Raw genomic sequence first — 18,953 nt, forward strand, 5'->3', positions numbered from 1 at the left:
GCGTGTGTGACCTCATCTCGGAGCTACAGAATGAGCGTAGGGAGAGGGCACATTATGGGGCTATATAACTTGCTGATAATTATGACTTACTGACAGTAAGTCATAATAAAAGCCTAACAAGCTTCCTTAAAGAAATGTTTTCACGTTTCCTACTTGGCAGTTGTCTAATCTTTACCTCTTAGACCTATAAATATAACACTTTTATAACCCCTCATAAAACGTGATTTCTGGCCTGCACATAAGCCGCCGTATGAAGAAGTTGTACCTTTATTGTGCGCCCTTTTACAGTATGTCTTGCTTCGTAATCATGTAAATGTAATTTATCTTATCTTCCTTCTTGGAAATGGATGACTAAATGGATGACTAATGGATGCCCATAGACTTTTATAAAAGACAGGTTTTTTGTTTTTACATCACTTAGTTTAGTTAAGTAGATGCTCTGCTTGACTAGGAAGCAGGCGAGGATGGGCTGCAAACGCACAGACTGCATCGAGAAGCCCTTGTCTGCGCTTTTTGAACGGCTCGGCTCGGTCATTGGCTCACACCCTGTCTGGTTTCTGGTCATTCCTCTCATACTCTCAGCGGTGCTCGGTGGAGGCTTCGCTTTTCTAAAGGACAGGGAGGATAACGACATCGAGCGACAGTTCACGCCGAGGAACGGCCCCTCCAAGGCGGCGAGAGACTTTGTCCGAGATAACTTTCCCATCAATGACTCTGCATTTTCAAGCCAGAGACTCTACACAAAGGGCAACGTTGCATCGGTCATTGTCCTATCGAAAAACAATTCAAATGTACTAACGCAAGATGCTATTGAGGACATAATCGCCCTGAACAGTAAGATACTTGGCATCACCGTCGATCAAGGGAAGTTGCGTTTCAGTGACTTGTGCGGTAAGGCTGAGGGACAATGCGTGTCAAATGACATACTGGACATATTTCAAGACGAGACAGCCATCACGTTCCCTGTGCACACGTACAGATCCAGACAAATCTTTCTGGGTTCTATTCTTGGTGGGGTTAGCACAGATGCCGCCGGACTGGTCACGTGTGCCAGGGCTGTGAGACTATCCTACTTCTTAGAGGATCAGGAGAGCATGGCCGAAGTCTCCAAAGTGTGGCTGAAAGAATTCAAAAGGCTCATGTCCGCCGAGATGGACGACAAACACATTCAAGTATGTGCAACTTTGCTATAATAATGCCTGTATAACATTTTTGTGGAATTCTTTGAAAATCTTTTGAAATTATAATAATTAAACAAAATGTATTATTTATTCTTTACATAAATACAAGGGTTTACTCGCGACCCATATAAATCGGTCCATGACCCACATATGCGTCTTGACCCACTGTCTGGGAAACAGTGCATTAGACTATATGCATAAGGGATTGAGCCAAGTGCCCAACAAGGACATTATGTAAACGTACAGATAAGACATAATAAAGGCATTTAGGTGCATTTGCTAAACAGTATTGTTACAGCAATACAGCATGCACGCTCACATTAAAGAGCATGTCTTCACCTCCTTTTGTGCACCATCTGATTTGCAAAGGTATTCCTGTGATTCAAGCTGTGATATCATAGCACATCAGAATCAGAATGGGTTTTTATTGTCACTTCCACAATACACACTGGGCATACAGGGGAGCAAAACGTAAATGAGTTGTACGTTCTCCACGTATGGTACAACTCATGGTGCTTCACATTTAAAAACAAGACAAAAAGGCAAAATGATGTTCCTATTATACAAATGTCCATGTCTTAGTTGTACAGTACTTGTACTGATTTTGATACTCCACTCTTTCCATATTGCAGTTGTGAATTGGATATTGTATCCATTCTTGCTGATTGACACACTGTTTATTAATTATAGGTCACCTACTACACCTCAAAGTCCAAACAAGAGGAGATTGAAAACCACAGCAGAGACGGCTTCCCATTATTCCTCATCACATACATCATTGTCATTACCTTCTCAGTGATATCCTGTTTACGGTAAGCACTGATCACACTGGCTCAAAATAACCATTGTTGGGGGCATGGTTGCACAGTCGGTAGTGCTGTCGCCTCACTGCTAGAAGGTCCTGGGTTCGATTCTCGCTGGGGATGCTGTGGGTGCTGGGGGCATGTTCTCTCCTCCGCGTCATCAGTGCCCATACCCGAGGCGGGGTTGGTGAAAGGGCCCTTCTGTGTGGAGTTTGCATGTTCTCCCCGTGTCCCCTAGGGTAGGTACCCTCACAAAAACATGCAGTAATCCTAGTATAGGCCTAGTCTCTAAACTACCTCCCCCTGGACAGCCCGGGCGCCTGATGGAGGGGAAAGGAACTGGTCGGAATAACGTGTTTCTTCCATGCGCTACGTCCGGCCGGGGAAACTCCCCCCTGTCGGTTGAAAAGAAGCCAAAGACTTGTTTCCATTTATTAACCCATTAAGACCTGCGGCCGATTCTACAAATGTTTTCTAAATCAGCGGTTCTCAACCTGGGGGTCATGACCCGGGTCGCCAAATTCATTACATTTATGTAAACGTTGAGAACCCCTGTTCTAAATCACACAAACAGTTTCCTGAAAAACCTACGTTGCTATATGTCGTTGCTGTTGGGGCAAAAACCTCTTATATAAGATATATAACCCTAAATATTTATATTTTAACTCTATTCTTTCATAAATTAACGCCCTACTACTTGATCAATATTAATATCACAATTTACATTCACAATTCAATTCATGATATCCTTTTGATTAATAACAGTCTATGAAAAGCAAAGCTTTTGCACACCTACAGGCGACAGGTGCGTATAGGAGAGGGTACGGTGCCCCAAAAATGAACAAGGAAAAACAACCGCACACCGTCTTCAAATGCAGTGACCACCATTTATTTACAGGGAAATAGCAACGTTTCAGCCTATAAGCATAATCTTTTATATTGCGCCCTCGCTTGTTTACAAACAGGGGTTTGTGTTTGAAAATAGGCGCTAGAGCAGGATCGGACGTCAGGACATGCCAGTGTTTATTAAAAACCGGCTTTATGACGCCCGAGTGGGGAGAGAAAGTGGTAATGCAGGTGACCGAAAACCTTTTTTCTTTTCTCTCGCTCTTTTTGAGGAGGTCTGCCCGAGATTGTTTCAATGCCGTGTCATAGGCTTTTTGGATCCACTCAGCCGGGTAGCCTCTTTTTAGGAACCTAGCTGTCATATCATCCGCTTTATTAATAAAATCTTCAGTTGAGGAACATACTCTTCTGAGTCGGTAAAATTGGCTTTTAGGAAGCCCTCTTTTTAGAGGAGTAGGATGGAAACTGTTAGCCATTAAGAGGGTGTTCTTGTCAGTTTCTTTCCTATACAGAGTGGTAATAAGTGTGGTGTTGTCTTTGACGACCCACATGTCAAGAAATGAAACCTTTTCCGAGTGAATTGTAGGTTGCTATTAAAGCTGTTCAAAAGTAGGTGAAACTCGTTAAGTTCATCACCGGTTCCTTGATATAGGCAAAAAACGTCATCTATATACCTATACCATTTAAAATTTTTGTGCAAATGTGCATTTCGTTCTGGGTTAAAAACATACTTTTCTTCAAAGAACCCAACATATAAATTTGCATAGTTGGGCGCACAAATGGAACCCATATAGTACCAGACACCTGTAAATAAAAATTGCCATTGAACTTGAAGTAATTATATTTCATTACCCATTTTGTAAGTTCAATGATGAAGTTATTATAGGCGGATTAACAGTAGCGTCACGGTTATTGAGATAATAGCCTAAAGCCTCAACACCACCGTCATGGGGTATATTGTGTAAAGGCTGGTAACATCAAAAGTAACCAAAATAACATCATCCGGCAAATCAGTGATACCAGAAATATTGTTAATAAAGTCAGTAGAGTCTCGAATGTATGCTGGTAAAGAATGTACATAGGGTTTGATGAAGTAGTCAACAAATTCAGATAGAGGAGCCAACAAATAATTAGTTTGGGCAACAATAGGACGGCCCGGGGGATCAATAAGTGATTTATGTATTTTAGGCAGTGTATACATCACCGGGCGGACAGGGTGCTGACAATATAGGAAGCTATGTTCAGATTTAGTGATCCAGCCATTATTTTTGGCATCCTCTAAAAAAACACTGAGTTCTTGTTGCAACGAACTAGTGGGATCATTTTTCATTCACTCTTTCACAGGGAAAGTTTTTCATGAAGTTTCAACCTGCAATACGTTTCTTGATCATGATTTTTGTATACTTTATTTAACAATATTACCATTTGTATACTGTCATGATTAATATGGATTATTATGATTTTTCCTTATTACTTTGCACGGGTTTATTGAGTTTTTTATATGACTTTTTTGTTCTCATTTAACCACATGGGTACCTGTCACCTTAAGTTGAGTGATGTCATGTAATTTCGTTTGTTCTGATAGGCTTACCTTTAGGCCAGACAGCCTACAAAAAGGATGCTTTCTCATTTGTGTTCATAAAGATAGCCTGATGAAGGCCGCATAGGCTGAAACGTTGCTATTTCCCTGTAAATAAATGGTGGTCACTGCATTTGAAGACGGTGTGCGGTTGTTTTTCCTTGTTCATTAATAACAGTCTGACACAGTGACACCGGTTTTGCCCTCCTATGTGCAGTGCTCATGTTTGTCTTGGTTTAAAGTCACTATGCATTGTGTTTGTTTCAGGCGGTCCGGTCGATTCCCTATATGTAATTAGATCATTGCTCTGAGAAAATGTCACCAACACTGTAAAGATTCAGGGTTCAGTTCTCACTAGATCCTCTCATACTATTAACCCATTAAAACCGGGAAACCACTTCAACCATATTGTATACTTTTGGCTATTCAGAAATAGCAGATAATACAAGGTCACATTTTGAAGTCAAATCTTTGCTTCTGGGGGTCCCTCAAACTAAATATTTTCCAATGGGGGTCGTCGTCCAAATACATACATATTTGACGTGTGCATCGGCCTTCTTCTTACACACCACCTCTTAACGTACTGTATATGCTTTGTGTGCTTCCCACAGGTGGGACAATGTTCGTAGCAAGGTGTGGGTGGCTGCCATCGGTGTCCTGTCCATCGGTCTGGCTGTGCTCTCCTCCTTTGGCCTGATGCTGTACTTGGGAGTGCCCTTTGTTATCATCGTGGCAAACTCACCTTTCCTCATACTTGGTACACATTTTCTTACCTTTAGTTCAGCATCTGTAAAAAAGAAAAAAAGGAAATAGGATATATACAGTATCCATGGACATACTGTATCCACTATGGATGGAAGCTGTTACACACACTTAATGACGCCAATGATTGTATTGAGCAACACTTGGCAACTCAGCAACAATGACCGGCCTTCGTTTTGGAGCTTTGGTCGCTGAACACAGTATAAGAGTTGAATTAACATTTGTTTTCCGTTTTCTGACTGTTTCATTATAATGCTATGTCTGGAGTAAGTCACTTATTCCATAAATAATTTTGCCTAGTCAGTTTTACAATTACCTATAAGTCAAAACACAAATTTGACATTAAACCTCTTTGTTACATAACTGACACAGCGTTATGTGTACTGTATGTCAATAGTCATAGTCAGTTCTAAACGTTTTGGGTGAAATCATTAAGTTTGTTTTGGTTCAGTTTTCTGAAAAACTTAAAATACATAGACATTATTTTAGCAAGGTGACGGTATTTAAGTTTGTTTTCTGACTGTGTTTCATTATAGTGCAACATGAGTTTCATGACACATTATTGTTCACCGTTAACAACATGTCATTTCCCAGGAATTGGCCTCAACAACATGTTCATCATGGTCTCCAACTGGCAGCACACCAAGGTGAAGGACCCGGTGCCCACGAGGATGGCCCACACCTACAAAGAGGCCGCCATGTCCATCACCATCACCAGCTTGACGGACGTGCTCAAGTTCTTCATAGGCATCACGTCGTACTTCCCGTCGGTGCAGTCGTTCTGCCTGTACACCGGCGTCTCCATTCTGTTCTGCTACGCCTACAGCATCACCTTCTTAGGAGCCTTCCTGGCTCTGAACGGGAGGAGGGAAGCCAGCAACAGGCACTGGCTCACCTGCATGAAGGTCCCGACGACTGCGGACGCCGAGCGGTCTTCCGAGACATACAGCGTCTGCTGTGTCGGAGGGGACTACGATACGTACACTGGGAAAGAGAAAACTAGGCTCGTCAGTGACTTCTTTAAGAATTACTACGGTCCGCTTCTGGTCAAGCCGTGGTCTAAATTTGTTGTGATGTTTCTTTACTTGGCATATTTAGCTGGTAGCATCTATGGATGCTTCCAGATAGAGCAAGGCATTGAACTTAACGATTTGGCCGAAGACAACTCCCACGTCACAGTATATCATAGGAAAGACAGGGAGTACTTTTCTAACTACGGTCCACATGTAATGGTCGTTGTTACAGAGGAATTCCCATACTGGGACGAGACCAAGAGGTCTGAACTTCAGGCCTGCATGCAAGACTTTAGAAAACTTCAGTTCGTCGATGACGATTTATGTACATCCTGGCTGGACTCCTATCTGGAGTCCTACGGACAAAATAACCATTCCAACATAGATGACAAAGACGTCTTCCTCAAAAACCTCTCTTTGTTTCTGCAATCGTCTCCATATTTAAAACAAGACGTGAACTTAACGGGAAACACAGTCCATGCCTCTCGCTTCTTCATCCAGACGATTCACATCACCGAAGCCAAGGTGGAAATTGAAATGTTCAGGGGCCTGAAGGAGGTTGCAGACCGCTGCGCCGCCACGTCTCTGCTGACCTATAACCCGGCGTTCATCTTCTACGACCAGTACGATGTGATCATCAGCAGCAGCGTCAAGAACGTGGCCGTGATCACCGCCGTGATGTTCGTCGTTTCCCTGCTGCTAATCCCCAACCCGCTGTGCTCGCTGTGGGTGACGTGCTCCATCGGCTCCGTGATCACGGGCGTGACCGGCTTCATGGCACTGTGGGGCGTCACTCTGGACTCCATATCCATGATCATATTCACCATGTGCATCGGCTTCACCGTGGACTTCTCCGCCCACATGTCCTACGCCTTCGTCTCCAGCAAGAGGCCGAGTCTGGACGAGAAGGTCGTGGAGGCGCTCTCCGACTTGGGCTATCCCATCCTGCAGGGGGCCCTCTCCACCATTTTAGGCGTGGCAGTGTTGTCCACGGCGGAGTTTTACATTTTCAGGACGTTCTTTAAGATCATGTTCTTGGTGATGGTGATCGGGTTGGTCCACGGACTGGCATTCATTCCAGTGATTCTGACTTTATTCACATGCAGCTCGGGCGAAGAAAAAAGAAAACAAACAGTGTTTAGCATTAGATTTTGATTTTTTGTCAAAATTCTTCATGATAGACTTTATGGTATTAATGGTAAATATGTTTCCTATATATTATGTATTTAAATATTGCAATATTTGCATTTGCTAAAACGTTCCATATATTTTTGTAAGTGATATAGGGATTGATATCAAGTCCCATATAAAAGTTGTATCTATATATGTACAGTATTATTAGCTTTTTCTGCATGAAAATAAAACAATGAATAGAAATAAAGCATTTTTCAATTAACCGTTTCACAGTTGGCTGCCCAGCATTTTATTTAGGATCGACTATATAACACACAGTAACAACGATTCTTCCGTGTCCACGATACGTATGAGAAAATACATAATTCTCTCACATTCATAACCTCAAACGGTAACGATTAAAATAAATGATTGAGTAAGATACGCCTGGCCCGGACTAGAGGATGCCCCTGCCATGCATACCATAGTCCACCATCACCATGGGCACCGTTGGAGGTGCGACGTGACCGACGTCCTAGCAGGAAGACCATCCTTCTGTATGAAATAATGAATGAATGACATTTGTATTGTGTCATGCCACCATTTTGACTCATCTCATATGGGATTATATGACACATTACATAAAAAGATAAAATTGTATTATTTGTATTGACCTTTATTTATTCAGGGAAGACCATTGAGAGCATACTCTTCTGCAAGGACAACTTGAGTACAACATACAAAAAACAAACACAAACAATATTAAAAGAAAATTATGAAATAAAAGTCGTTCACTATTCATACGTTGAGTCTCAAGTCAAGTGTAATGTGTGTCTGTGTGCGTGTTATATCCCATAGTATACATTCATACATACAGTACATGATCAAATAAGATCCTGTCCTTTTATATTTACACAGCCCCCCTCCTCATTGACCAATTAAATCATATTGGAAGAGATGTTTCAGTTTCTCAGAGTTATCCAACCACACACATTGTCACGGTATGGACACAGAGGTGTAGGACTCAAATGCAGAACGACCAGGTACAGGCAACTGTTCAAGAGGCTCAAAACCCACGCTGGGAAAATGACATATAATAGAAGAAATATAATAGAAGAAGAAGACACAATTTACGATGACGAACTGACAAGGGACACTGGGACATATAAAGGACTAGACACAGGTGAACTGAAACAGCCAATCAACACTGGGGTTGGCTAACAAGTAAACAAAACACAGGTGACTGGGGTTACATTAGTACAGGGAGGTGAGGTGACACAAGGCCGTTAAGAGCAAAGAATGCAGACAGGAAACATTACTACAAAATAAGATGCACCCATACATCTTGTTACAGTTGAAGTGACTGTCTGGGAGTACCCTTACAAATATAAAAGTCCGGAATTAAACATTGTAGAAACAGGGTACATGATAATCCGCGGTACGCGACGCGTGCACACACACAGGGTTATTAGTCCTCTTTATGCTCAGAAAGGCATAAAATGCCATCTTTATAGCCTATTAATATGTTAATCAACACCACGCTGATTACCATCACTGATTGCGGGGCTTGTCCGCTCCCTTCCCTTCCCTATACACAACAGAGCCAGGACTAATGACTTCTGGGACGGGCGGAAGTTTCCTATGCTTATGTCGCTGATTTGTCTGGCTCTGACGCCACGTTCTGGCCTGGAGGGCTGGCTTCTATATGACGTAATCATGCATTGGAGCCTGGAGAGGCTATAGTGCCCCTCAAAAACATTTTGGGCACACCTATCTAAAATGTTCTAAATGAGGCTCACAACCTAAATCAGGTGTCATGTTGCGGACTCTGAGCTATCTATTCATTGGACATTCAGGTGACCAAAGTGGTTCAGTCCTGCATCGACCAACTTTGAGTCATCAGAGCTAGCAAAGGTCAGGCCAATCCTTACCCCTGCAGAGTCAGACCAAGAAAAGGTCATCCGTGCTTTTATCTCCTCCTGACTTTACTATTGCAATGCGCTTCATTCAGGTATCAGCAAGGGAAAAATACAAAGACCAACTGATACAAAACAAATGGTGCTGCCAGACTTTTAAAACATACTAAACTGCTATTAAGTGAGCAAAATCACACAAATCCTTGCCTGTGAGTTTTTGAAGTATTTTTTTATATTTTACTTAATTTTTATGCCTTTATTGATAGGACAGTAGACTGACAGGGAATGTGGAGAGAGAAGGGGAGTGACATGCAGCAAAGGTCATCGGGATTCGAACCCGCAACATGCTGAATCACCCGGAGAGTACTACAAAGCCACGCCCTGGAAACCCCCAAGTCAAACACCAAATGCCTTGATAGGAGCTTTCTCCACTCTGCTATAAGACAGCCTTCCCCCTGCGGTTGTTGGAGACATTACATCTAGCAGTGTTCACGCCTTCAAGAAGAGGCTGAACAAACACCTCCTCAGTATGTGACTGTAATCCCACAAAGCTCAAGGACTGTCATTCATCCAACATTCAGTTTAGACATACTGTACGCCTGACTGAGTAGCTGCAGATCATTGATAGGCTCTTTGAATGTATTTTTCCCATAGCCTGTATCTGCTAAAGCTTAATAAAAAAATAAAAGAAATGCTGTCCGGCTGGCATTGCAGCCTAGGGTGCAAAGGCCCATGAATTGTCAGGCTCCTGCCCATACTGTATCTGTAAATTCTAACTCCATATGGTCACTGGTCACTGCCTGACGAGATCGTCCATTCAGGACCCTGCTAATGGTTCCAAAGTCTCAGCTTTGTCATGCACTAAGCATGACAGCTAGGGCTTTTGCAGAGCAGCCAGGGTCCCTCAGCTGTGGAACTCCCTGTCTGGGAATCTCAGGTAGGCAAACAGTGTTCTTCTCTTTAAATGAAATCTCAGCTTAAAAGACACTTCTAATGCACAGATTGATTTTTTCTTAATCAATGGTTTTGTTGTAACCTTTATGTTATTTTTATCTTGTTCGTCATAACTTTAATCATCTGTTTCTTTGTTACTGTAAAGCAATTTGTAACTTTCTATGGACTTTTAATGTTTGTCTAATTCATGCACCCCCAAAAATCGGCAAGACCGTAAAAATAAACAGCATGAAGTCATGTGGGAGCATAGTCTATGGACTAGTCACTATGGTTTGCTTGATTGAATACTTTATTAGACAGGAATGCAAACTGGAACAGAATACAGGCAGGCTAGTCCCTGAAAGCTGAAGACCTTTCTGTTAGCTTCTGCCTTTTTAAATCATTTCTTCTGCACTGCAATTTAATTATCTTATTTTTCTGTATAATTTTAGCTTACTTTTCTTAATGTCCTTGTATCCTAGTGTTTTCTTTTGCACTTGTATTACCATGGCTCTAATGTTTTGTGTAAATCACTTTGAATTTTCTTCTGTGCTATACAAAAATAACTTGCCTTGCTTTAACTCAGTGGTTCTCAACCCTTTAACCCGATTTTTCAAAAATAGCAGACCTACAAGCTCGTAGCGCGCCACTCGGAGGCGCGCTATGAGCTTGTAGATCTGCTATTTTTCAATAGTTAAAGCATAACATAATGCCAAAAGGGGTTCCCGCCCAAAATGGGTTAAGGCCATGACCCCCCAAAATAATCATATTTGAACTCCCGCCACCCCGACGAGCTTGGAATGTGGGAGTTGAGACCTGTTATTTTCTTCATCTATTTTCTTCTCTGATGTTTCGATGCGTTGTTGTTCATATACGGGTGTGATTTTTTAAATCATCATTATTGTTTTTGAGGTACGCTAGCCCCTCCTATGCCCAGCTTTGTGTGTTTGTGTGTAGTGGTGACTTGATTGGCTGAGCATGGAATGTGATGTATGACGATGTATGATAATAAGAGTGGCCCTCACTTCACACAAGTGTGATTTGTAAGAACAGTGGCTTATAGCATACTATAACTTTCCGGGAATAAAAATCCTGCAGTTTCTATTAGCTTGAATTCCCGTGAGCATGTATCGGCTGTCGTTATTAGAAACTTATGTTTATAGCCTATATAATATAGGCTGTAAACATAAGTTTACAGCCTAAGTGACCGAGATTCAGTCAGTTTGCTGATGGTAAAGGTCCACTGTGTGAGTAAGAGTGTTAAATGTTCATAAATAGGTGACGGGATTGCCTTTATTTTTAGTCCGGCAGCAAACAGGTTTATTTTGTTTACAGTGTGGATTTTCTTTTATTGGTCTAAAATATTGTCTATATACATACATTCATGAATCCACTTGCTGACCGGCTGTCAGCATTGAGTAATTTATTTTCTAATTATTTTCCATATGTGACCATACATACCATTACATAACAAGATTTTCTAAATTTCATTACGCTTTGAGCATGTGACATGTCAAACTATAGGGGGTTTTCATGATTCTGAATCCATTCCAAGTATCAATTTAGCACGGAAAAACGATTCTTGGGTTAAAAATGGCCATAGCCACTTTCCCAAAATTAATGTGCCCAAAATGTGCTGATCTCATCACATTTGTGATTTTTAAGATTTAAGATTTATTTTGTGGCTTTATTGATAGTTACAGTGAAGACGGACAGGAAAGAGGGAGAGAGAGAAGGGGAGACATGAATGGGACTCGAATACATTCAAATACTGGCCAGTATGATGCCACTCACAAGTCACTATACATGTACTTTTGTGAATATGTACTGGCAACAATACATTGCCCACAGATGGACCAACTTGGCCTGTTGTAGCGCCACCATGAGGCTGATTTGAAAACTGTCAAGTGGCATTTCTTCCTCAGCCTATAGTGGGAATAGGCATGCACGGCTTGGGAAGCCGTGGATATGCACGGCTTGGGAAGCCGTGTATATGCACGGCTTGGGATATCCATGGATATGCCAGTATGATGCCACACACAAGTCACTACATACTTTTGTGAATATGTACTGGCAACAATACATTGCCCACAAAAATCTGGCACCCAATTTACTTTAAAAAATCAATTAATTTAATTGAGTCAAAAAGGTACTTTTATTAAACAAAAATCAATTAATTTAATTGAGTCAAAAAGGTACTTTTATTAAACAAGACTAGTTCTTGTATAAAATACGTAATCCATTCAATTCAATAGTCTACGAATTCCAGTACAATCTACAAGATATGTCCAGTAAAATCTACAAGATATGTCCAGTAAAGTTTACTGGATCTACAAGATATGTCCAGTAAAATTTATTGGACATATCTTGTAGATTTTACAGGACATATCTTGTAGATTTTACTGGAAAAATGTATGTACTATTGAATTGAATGGATTACGTATTTTATACAAGAACTAGTCTTGTTTAATAAAAGTACCTTTTTGACTCAATTAAATTCATTGATTTTTTTTAAATAAACTGGGGTGGAATTTCTGTGTAGAAGAAATGCCACCCCATTTATTAAAAAAAGATCAATAGGTATTTTCAGAAGTTATACAACTTCTGATTACAAACTGAAAATACTCAAACAAATGTCCTATGACCATGTTCTTTTCTATACAACTTCTGCTGAAAATACTCATAAACATAAATGTTTGTCTTGTCCTATGAACACCACTAGCAAGAGTCAAATGGCATCAGGTATAAAAAACAATTTATTGTTTTATTCCTCAAACTGAAACATATAACCTTCATGCATGTACAGCTTTTCTTTTTAAACAAAATTATATCAGTGCATAAAAACAAAGTAAATACAGCCACAATATGATAGCTTCGTGGGCAGTGGGACCCACAGTGTACTGTGGTTCTCTATGGCTCTGTGGGCAGTGGACCCATTGGACCCACAGTGTACTGTGGTTCTCTATGGCTCTGTGGGCAGTGGACCCGATTAGACCCACAGTGTACTGTGGTTCTCTATGGCTCTGTAGGCCCCATTGGACCCACAGTGTACTGTGGTTCTCTATGGCTCTGTGGGCAGTGGGAACCCACAGTGTTTGGCTTTTCTTAAAATTATTAGTGCATAACAAAAACACAAAAGAAACATAATTGTATTTGTTCAAATATAGAGTCCATTAACACATTGGCACGAACGTGTGTCTATCACGCAAGCACCAAAATGTCTCCCAAAGTATGTGGTTTCAAGTTTAAAGTACTAAGCCAACCCTTAGGGCTACTTCTAAAACAATTAAAACTATGTTCTGAAAGTCATTGGCCTAATGTTTTCGTGGATGATAGCCCTCATGACTGTCTAAAAAATATTTTAAAGTTTTAGTTGTTAACGTTAGTTCAACTTAGAGCTGTAATGCTCCATCATCCGTCTGCTCCAATCAGAGCTGCGTTACCTTGTCCGCACCCCTTTATAAACGATCCTCACTTCCCTTCGCTCATCTGTGCTTCCGTTCAGGTAGCACACAGACACGTTCGAGAGCTCACAGCTCACCTTCTTCATTCGTCATTTCCATCCAAGTTCAAGAGTCAACAAACTCCTCCACGGCCGCAGCTTTCATCCCAGGACACACCGTCGGGTGTTTCGCCAGCGTCCCAGGCCCTGCATGCCTCCATCAGATACAGTATCATTCTAATTGCTCGCCACTGCTATTTATCCACCTGAATGGTTCAACCTTCAAAACAAACGTAACTGCTAACAGCCTAATTTTGATTCCGTTCCGATGCTGCCTCCGCACTAGCCACTTTTTACCCTGCTTGCTTGCTGCTGCTCAGTGCTTTGTATGTCGTGCGTTGCCGTTACAAGGCTGCTTATGCTGTATAGCGTATACTGCTGCTAATGCCTCATGCCACCAGTCTCGCACTGCTTCAGGTGGCGTCTGGGCGATCATGCATTAAACGTTGCTTTCACGGCAGTAAGCTACTGGTCATCCTGTGAACGTAGCATAGATCAGGCTGCAGGTCTAAAATCATACACGGCGTTTTAGTTCGTCCACAGTGTAGAGTGGCGACACGCTTTGTCTAGTTCCAAACTTTTGTTCCTTGGCGGAACTTTCCCCCGAGATAGAACGAGCACTTCCGCATTCCATTGTTGCCACGAGAGTCAACACTAGTGTAGGCTCGAGGATCGTTTGCTTTTGCCTGAAGGCTGGCGTGCTTTGATGACGCAGTGTTGTGATGCGCCAGTGTTGGCTGTGATGAGCTGTTGGATGGAATAATAATAAACGGAGCGACCGGTGGCGTTCCAATGATAAACTCCTCGTCATCTATCCTTATAAAGAGAGTCTAAAGCCTGCATTTTCTTCTAGCTGCGGCCGGCGCTACACTAGCGTCACCACTATCGTATCTTAGACTACTCTGAGCATGTCCGGTGCCGTCAGGTTGCCACGTCCGCTCATTATAAGCGTCTCAGGCTTGTTTTATTTAATCACTTACCAGGTGGACGCCGTTGTTTAAACCCACGGTTCATTCGAAGCACCCTCAGTGTTACATGTTGGTAAATTACCTGACGCTGTCGGATCGTTTTCATAATGATTCAAGTTAGTTTTCGTGACTTGTTTCTGCGGACCTGGCGCTTGTCTCCTCCAACATGGCAACTCGGTGCCCCATTCATTCATGCCCTGGCAATCTACTAGTGCTCCAGATTCTTTCTTCAATCATGTGGATTGTGATGAGATGCTGAGCGTAATCGTAGGAAAAAGAGAAAGAGAGAAGAGAGAAAGGGAGAAAGAGAAAAAAGAAGGAGGAGGAAAAGAAACAAAGTAAAAAGAGGAGAAGAAGAGAGAAAAGAGAGGCGTGTGTCAGTGTGAACACGTTCAAATAGCTGATCTACAAGCCGTGAGCTTTACAGGTCGGAGCTCCCACTATCAGCTCAATAAGTCACATTTTGCTGTGGTTTATTCCCGGGTTTTCATTCCATGTCTAACCCCCTGATCGACGTTAGACCCTCAAGAACGCTCCATTATTACATTGTCAATGAAGGGAAAATGCTTGCCATATTGTCCCTCTTTACGCCACTCTGTTCCTATCATTCACGGCATTTAATGTTCATGCCGGCACCGCTCGTTCACTTGACCTTTCACCACCTAGTTAACTTGAGCTTTCAACGCGTCAGTCACGCTAACTCGACGCAGGTATAGTGCAAACATACAAATGGCTCGTCTTCAGGGCGGCCGTGTTCCATCTGGTATTCCTCTCCTTTCACAGCAAATCTCAATCTGCTGCCGCGTTTGCACATTGTCGTACCTCGCCCAGCAGATATGGGAGTTTTTCGCCACGGGTCACGTTCTCAATCTCCAGTTGTAATCCGTGGGAAGTACGTGTCTCTGATGTCTCGGTTCAACACATGGTTAGAAAGCGTAGCTCGCTTTCCACTTCATTCACGCGCAGTGGGCGCATAGTCTGTCTTCTCTCAGGATTCAGGTCCGCCTATGTCGACCTTCTCGATGGCGAGACCGTGCTCACCGAGCCGTACCTAATTAAGATTTTCTCTGTTACTCACCCGTCAACTGCATTGTTTCTCCCGTCAATTAAGTCTTAATATTCTACTCTCACTCCAACTGCCACGTCGGTCCGACCATACTAACTCCATGCTTGTGCCCCTCCTGTCCAGCTACCTGCTCGGCGATCATCAGGGAAACGAGCACTGTTCACGCATGCCTGGAAGGCCAGGTTCCCGGCTAGGCCTCAACACGGACCCCCACCGAGCTGAACTCGTCAGCCATCCAACGCAGCCTAATCCCATCAGCAGCCACGCACTGCAGCAGCCAAACCCAGCCGGCAGCCACGCACCGCGACAGCTAAACTCAGTCGGCAGCCATGCACTGCAACAGCTAAACTCAGTCGGCAGCCACGCACTGCAACAGCTAAACTCTCTGGCAGCCATGCACTGCACCAGCTAAGCTCGACAGCCACGCACCGCAACGTCTCAACTGCGCCGTAATGTCTAAACTCATAGGTAACCACCCACTCAACGTCTCAAACCACTCACCGCAACCCATTTCCGGGCGGGAACCCCTATCGGTATCTTACCCCCTCAGGCCGGGAACCCATACAGTACGTACAGTATTCAAATGTAAAATTTCGATGCTGCTTTTTAAATATCTGAAGTTTTTCAGAAACCTTAGGTCAGGATTCAGAGGCGTTTTTAGAATCCGCCTTAGGCCTAAATGGATTAAGCCATAACCTATTCACAGCCTCCGTTGCTCGGAGAGCTCAGGCCACCGTGCTACGCTCCCACTTCAGTTTTTGGGGGGGAATTCCAAGCGGAATAGTTTCCCGCAGTCGGCCATATCACTATTAATAATTTCGGTTCCACGTCCACTGCGTCAGCCATAGCCCAAGAACCTATGTTCGTCAAACCTTTCCCCTCGGGTCTGCCGCGTTCGTCAAACATCACGACGCCCAGTTTTCGCTCGATGCCCAGAGATCCATGGCGTCTACTAGTCCGGCACCGTGGTCAGGTACCTCTCCTCCGTGCTCCTCCCCCTCCACGTTAAGACCAGTTTCTTCCCTGCTACTGCGGAGACCGTCCTCCTCCTCGGCCGTGAATGCCGGACACTTCCGCCCCACGGAAATCCCTGGACGGGTGCTGCACCAGGATGTCTCCGTGGTACTTGACATCAACCAGGATGAGCACATCACCAACGAGCATCCGTACGGGCCATTACCAAGTATAACAGAGAAGATAGCAGTGAGGAGACTAGCTGGTCACTGCCACCGCCATCGAGAACTCCCGGCCAAGGCCGCACCGCGGGAACCAACGCTGGGCGTCGATCGAGAGGACGTCCCACACCTTCCTAGGCAGACGCACTAAAGAAAGATACCGGTGCGGAAGCACAAAGGAGCTGGCCAGATGTACGAAGGACCGAGATGACCGGAGTCGTCGTTGGAGGGCTCGTCTGAGGTCGTCGTAGAGAGCTCGCCTCCCATCTCCGCTCGCTGCTCCTAAGATGTGGTCTCCCTCCTGACCGCTATACTCCAGCCACTCCCTGAGAATCGGAGCCGCCACCACCGCTGCTGCCAGCGGCGTCTCCGTCCTGATCCTGCAAGCCTCGAGCCACTGGTCGTCCTCCGCCTTCTCCTCCTACGTCAGACCTTCCTCCGCCTCCGTGCTCGATGCCCAGAAGTCCATGGTGTCTTCCAGCGCGGTACCTACATTGACTGGTGGATGTGTCGGGTGGCGGGTACCTCCTCCTCTGCCCACTTCTAAACATGTTCTCCCTCTCCAGGACGCCCACTCACTTCCTCCAAAACGACGGTCGACCCGTCCTCCGGCCACGCAGGCCTCCTCCGTCGGGAGTCTCCCTGTCCCGCCAGGCGAATCAAATTCTCACTCACTGCCCTCTGTCGAGAGGACGCCTGCTAATCAAATTCTCACTCACTGCCCTCTGTCGAGAGGACGCCTGCTAAACAATCATTCCATTCACGTTTCATTCATGCCATGCTAACCAACCTTACTCTCATCCCAAACAGACTCCGCCGGCAAACGATTTCCGGCCAACCATCCAGAGGCTCGCTAACCATCGGGCTGTTCGCCTACCAACCATACCTACTAACCATTCTCCCACAAGCCCCTTCCGCAAAGGCTCCCATGTCGGCGGCACCAGCCGTCGTGAGGCTCCAATGGCGCGGGGCCTTCCTGACTCTCCCACGGATCCCTTCTCGCTAAAGGCCCCGGCTCGTCGAGGGAATCTCTCCAACATCGTTTGTATAGTCCCCTCCAGGTAAACCTTAATTTACTCCTTCCTCCAGACGTTTGCACCATTCCTCCAGGCGCGCACTATTTAATTCCTTTTGGGGGGCAGGCTCAAGAGCCCCCCCTGCCTCCGCCAGGCAGGATCCGAACCGAGGCTCTGGTCCGTCCCCAGGGGGCCCACGCCAAAGCTCCTCCACTGTCTCCTCCTCGTACCGTCATCATTCTGTTATCATTCTGTTATCATACTGTCAGTCACTTCTCTGTCCATTCACTCAATCCCAGCTCCATACTGTAATCAATTCATCTGCAATAAATCTCACCTCCAACCTCCACCCTCCGTCTTAAGTGTAAGCTCGTTAAGAGTTGAAGTTTTAGTTGTTAACGTTAGTTCAACTTAGAGCTGTAATGCTCCATCATCCGTCTGCTCCAATCAGAGCTGCGTTACCTTGTCCGCACCCCTTTATAAACGATCCTCACTTCCCTTCGCTCATCTGTGCTTCCGTTCAGGTACCCGCCACCTCCCCGACGACCGCCCAGCAGCAGGCTCCACCAGGTCGGCCCCAGGGGGGCAGGCTCAAGAGCCCCCCCTGCCTCCGCCAGGCAGGATCCGAACCGAGGCTCTGGTCCGTCCCCAGGGGGCCCACGCCAAAGCTCCTCCACTGTCTCCTCCTCGTACCGTCATCATTCTGTTATCATTCTGTTATCATACTGTCAGTCACTTCTCTGTCCATTCACTCAATCCCAGCTCCATACTGTAATCAATTCATCTGCAATAAATCTCACCTCCAACCTCCACCCTCCGTCTTAAGTGTAAGCTCGTTAAGAGTTGAAGTATGTTCTAAAGGTCATTATGGCCTAGGGTGCAGTACTTTATATTTCATCCTACAGTACACCAAGTCTCTTCACCAAATATAGCAGATATCTACCAGCTCACAACGCGTTATGAGCTTGTAGATCGGCTATTTTTTATAAATGTTCTTTTCAGTCTGTCCTATTCACTCCAGTTTTCCTTGTGACTTAACATAAGCTTTATGTATGTATGGATACTGTACGTACACAACCT

At 44.3% G+C, this 18,953-nt stretch overlaps 1 protein-coding gene across 1 annotated transcript; it reads left to right on the forward strand.

Annotated features, from left to right (window-relative positions):
- Window positions 1-464: 464 nt before the first annotated feature.
- On the forward strand, window positions 465-17,922 carry LOC310867629 (patched domain-containing protein 3-like; the record flags this gene model as incomplete). Its single annotated transcript, XM_083777744.1, has 7 exons — window positions 465-1,172; window positions 1,872-1,993; window positions 5,021-5,166; window positions 5,766-7,295; window positions 16,698-16,848; window positions 17,177-17,282; window positions 17,668-17,922. 7 exons carry the CDS (start codon window positions 465-467, stop codon window positions 17,920-17,922), a joined length of 3,018 nt encoding a protein of 1,005 aa, XP_083633870.1.
- Between the last annotated feature and the right edge of the window lie 1,031 nt (window positions 17,923-18,953).

The sequence above is a fragment of the Protomyctophum parallelum genome (genome assembly GCF_964188405.1).
Source record: "Protomyctophum parallelum genome assembly, chromosome: 12".
Lineage (NCBI taxonomy): Eukaryota > Metazoa > Chordata > Actinopteri > Myctophiformes > Myctophidae > Protomyctophum > Protomyctophum parallelum.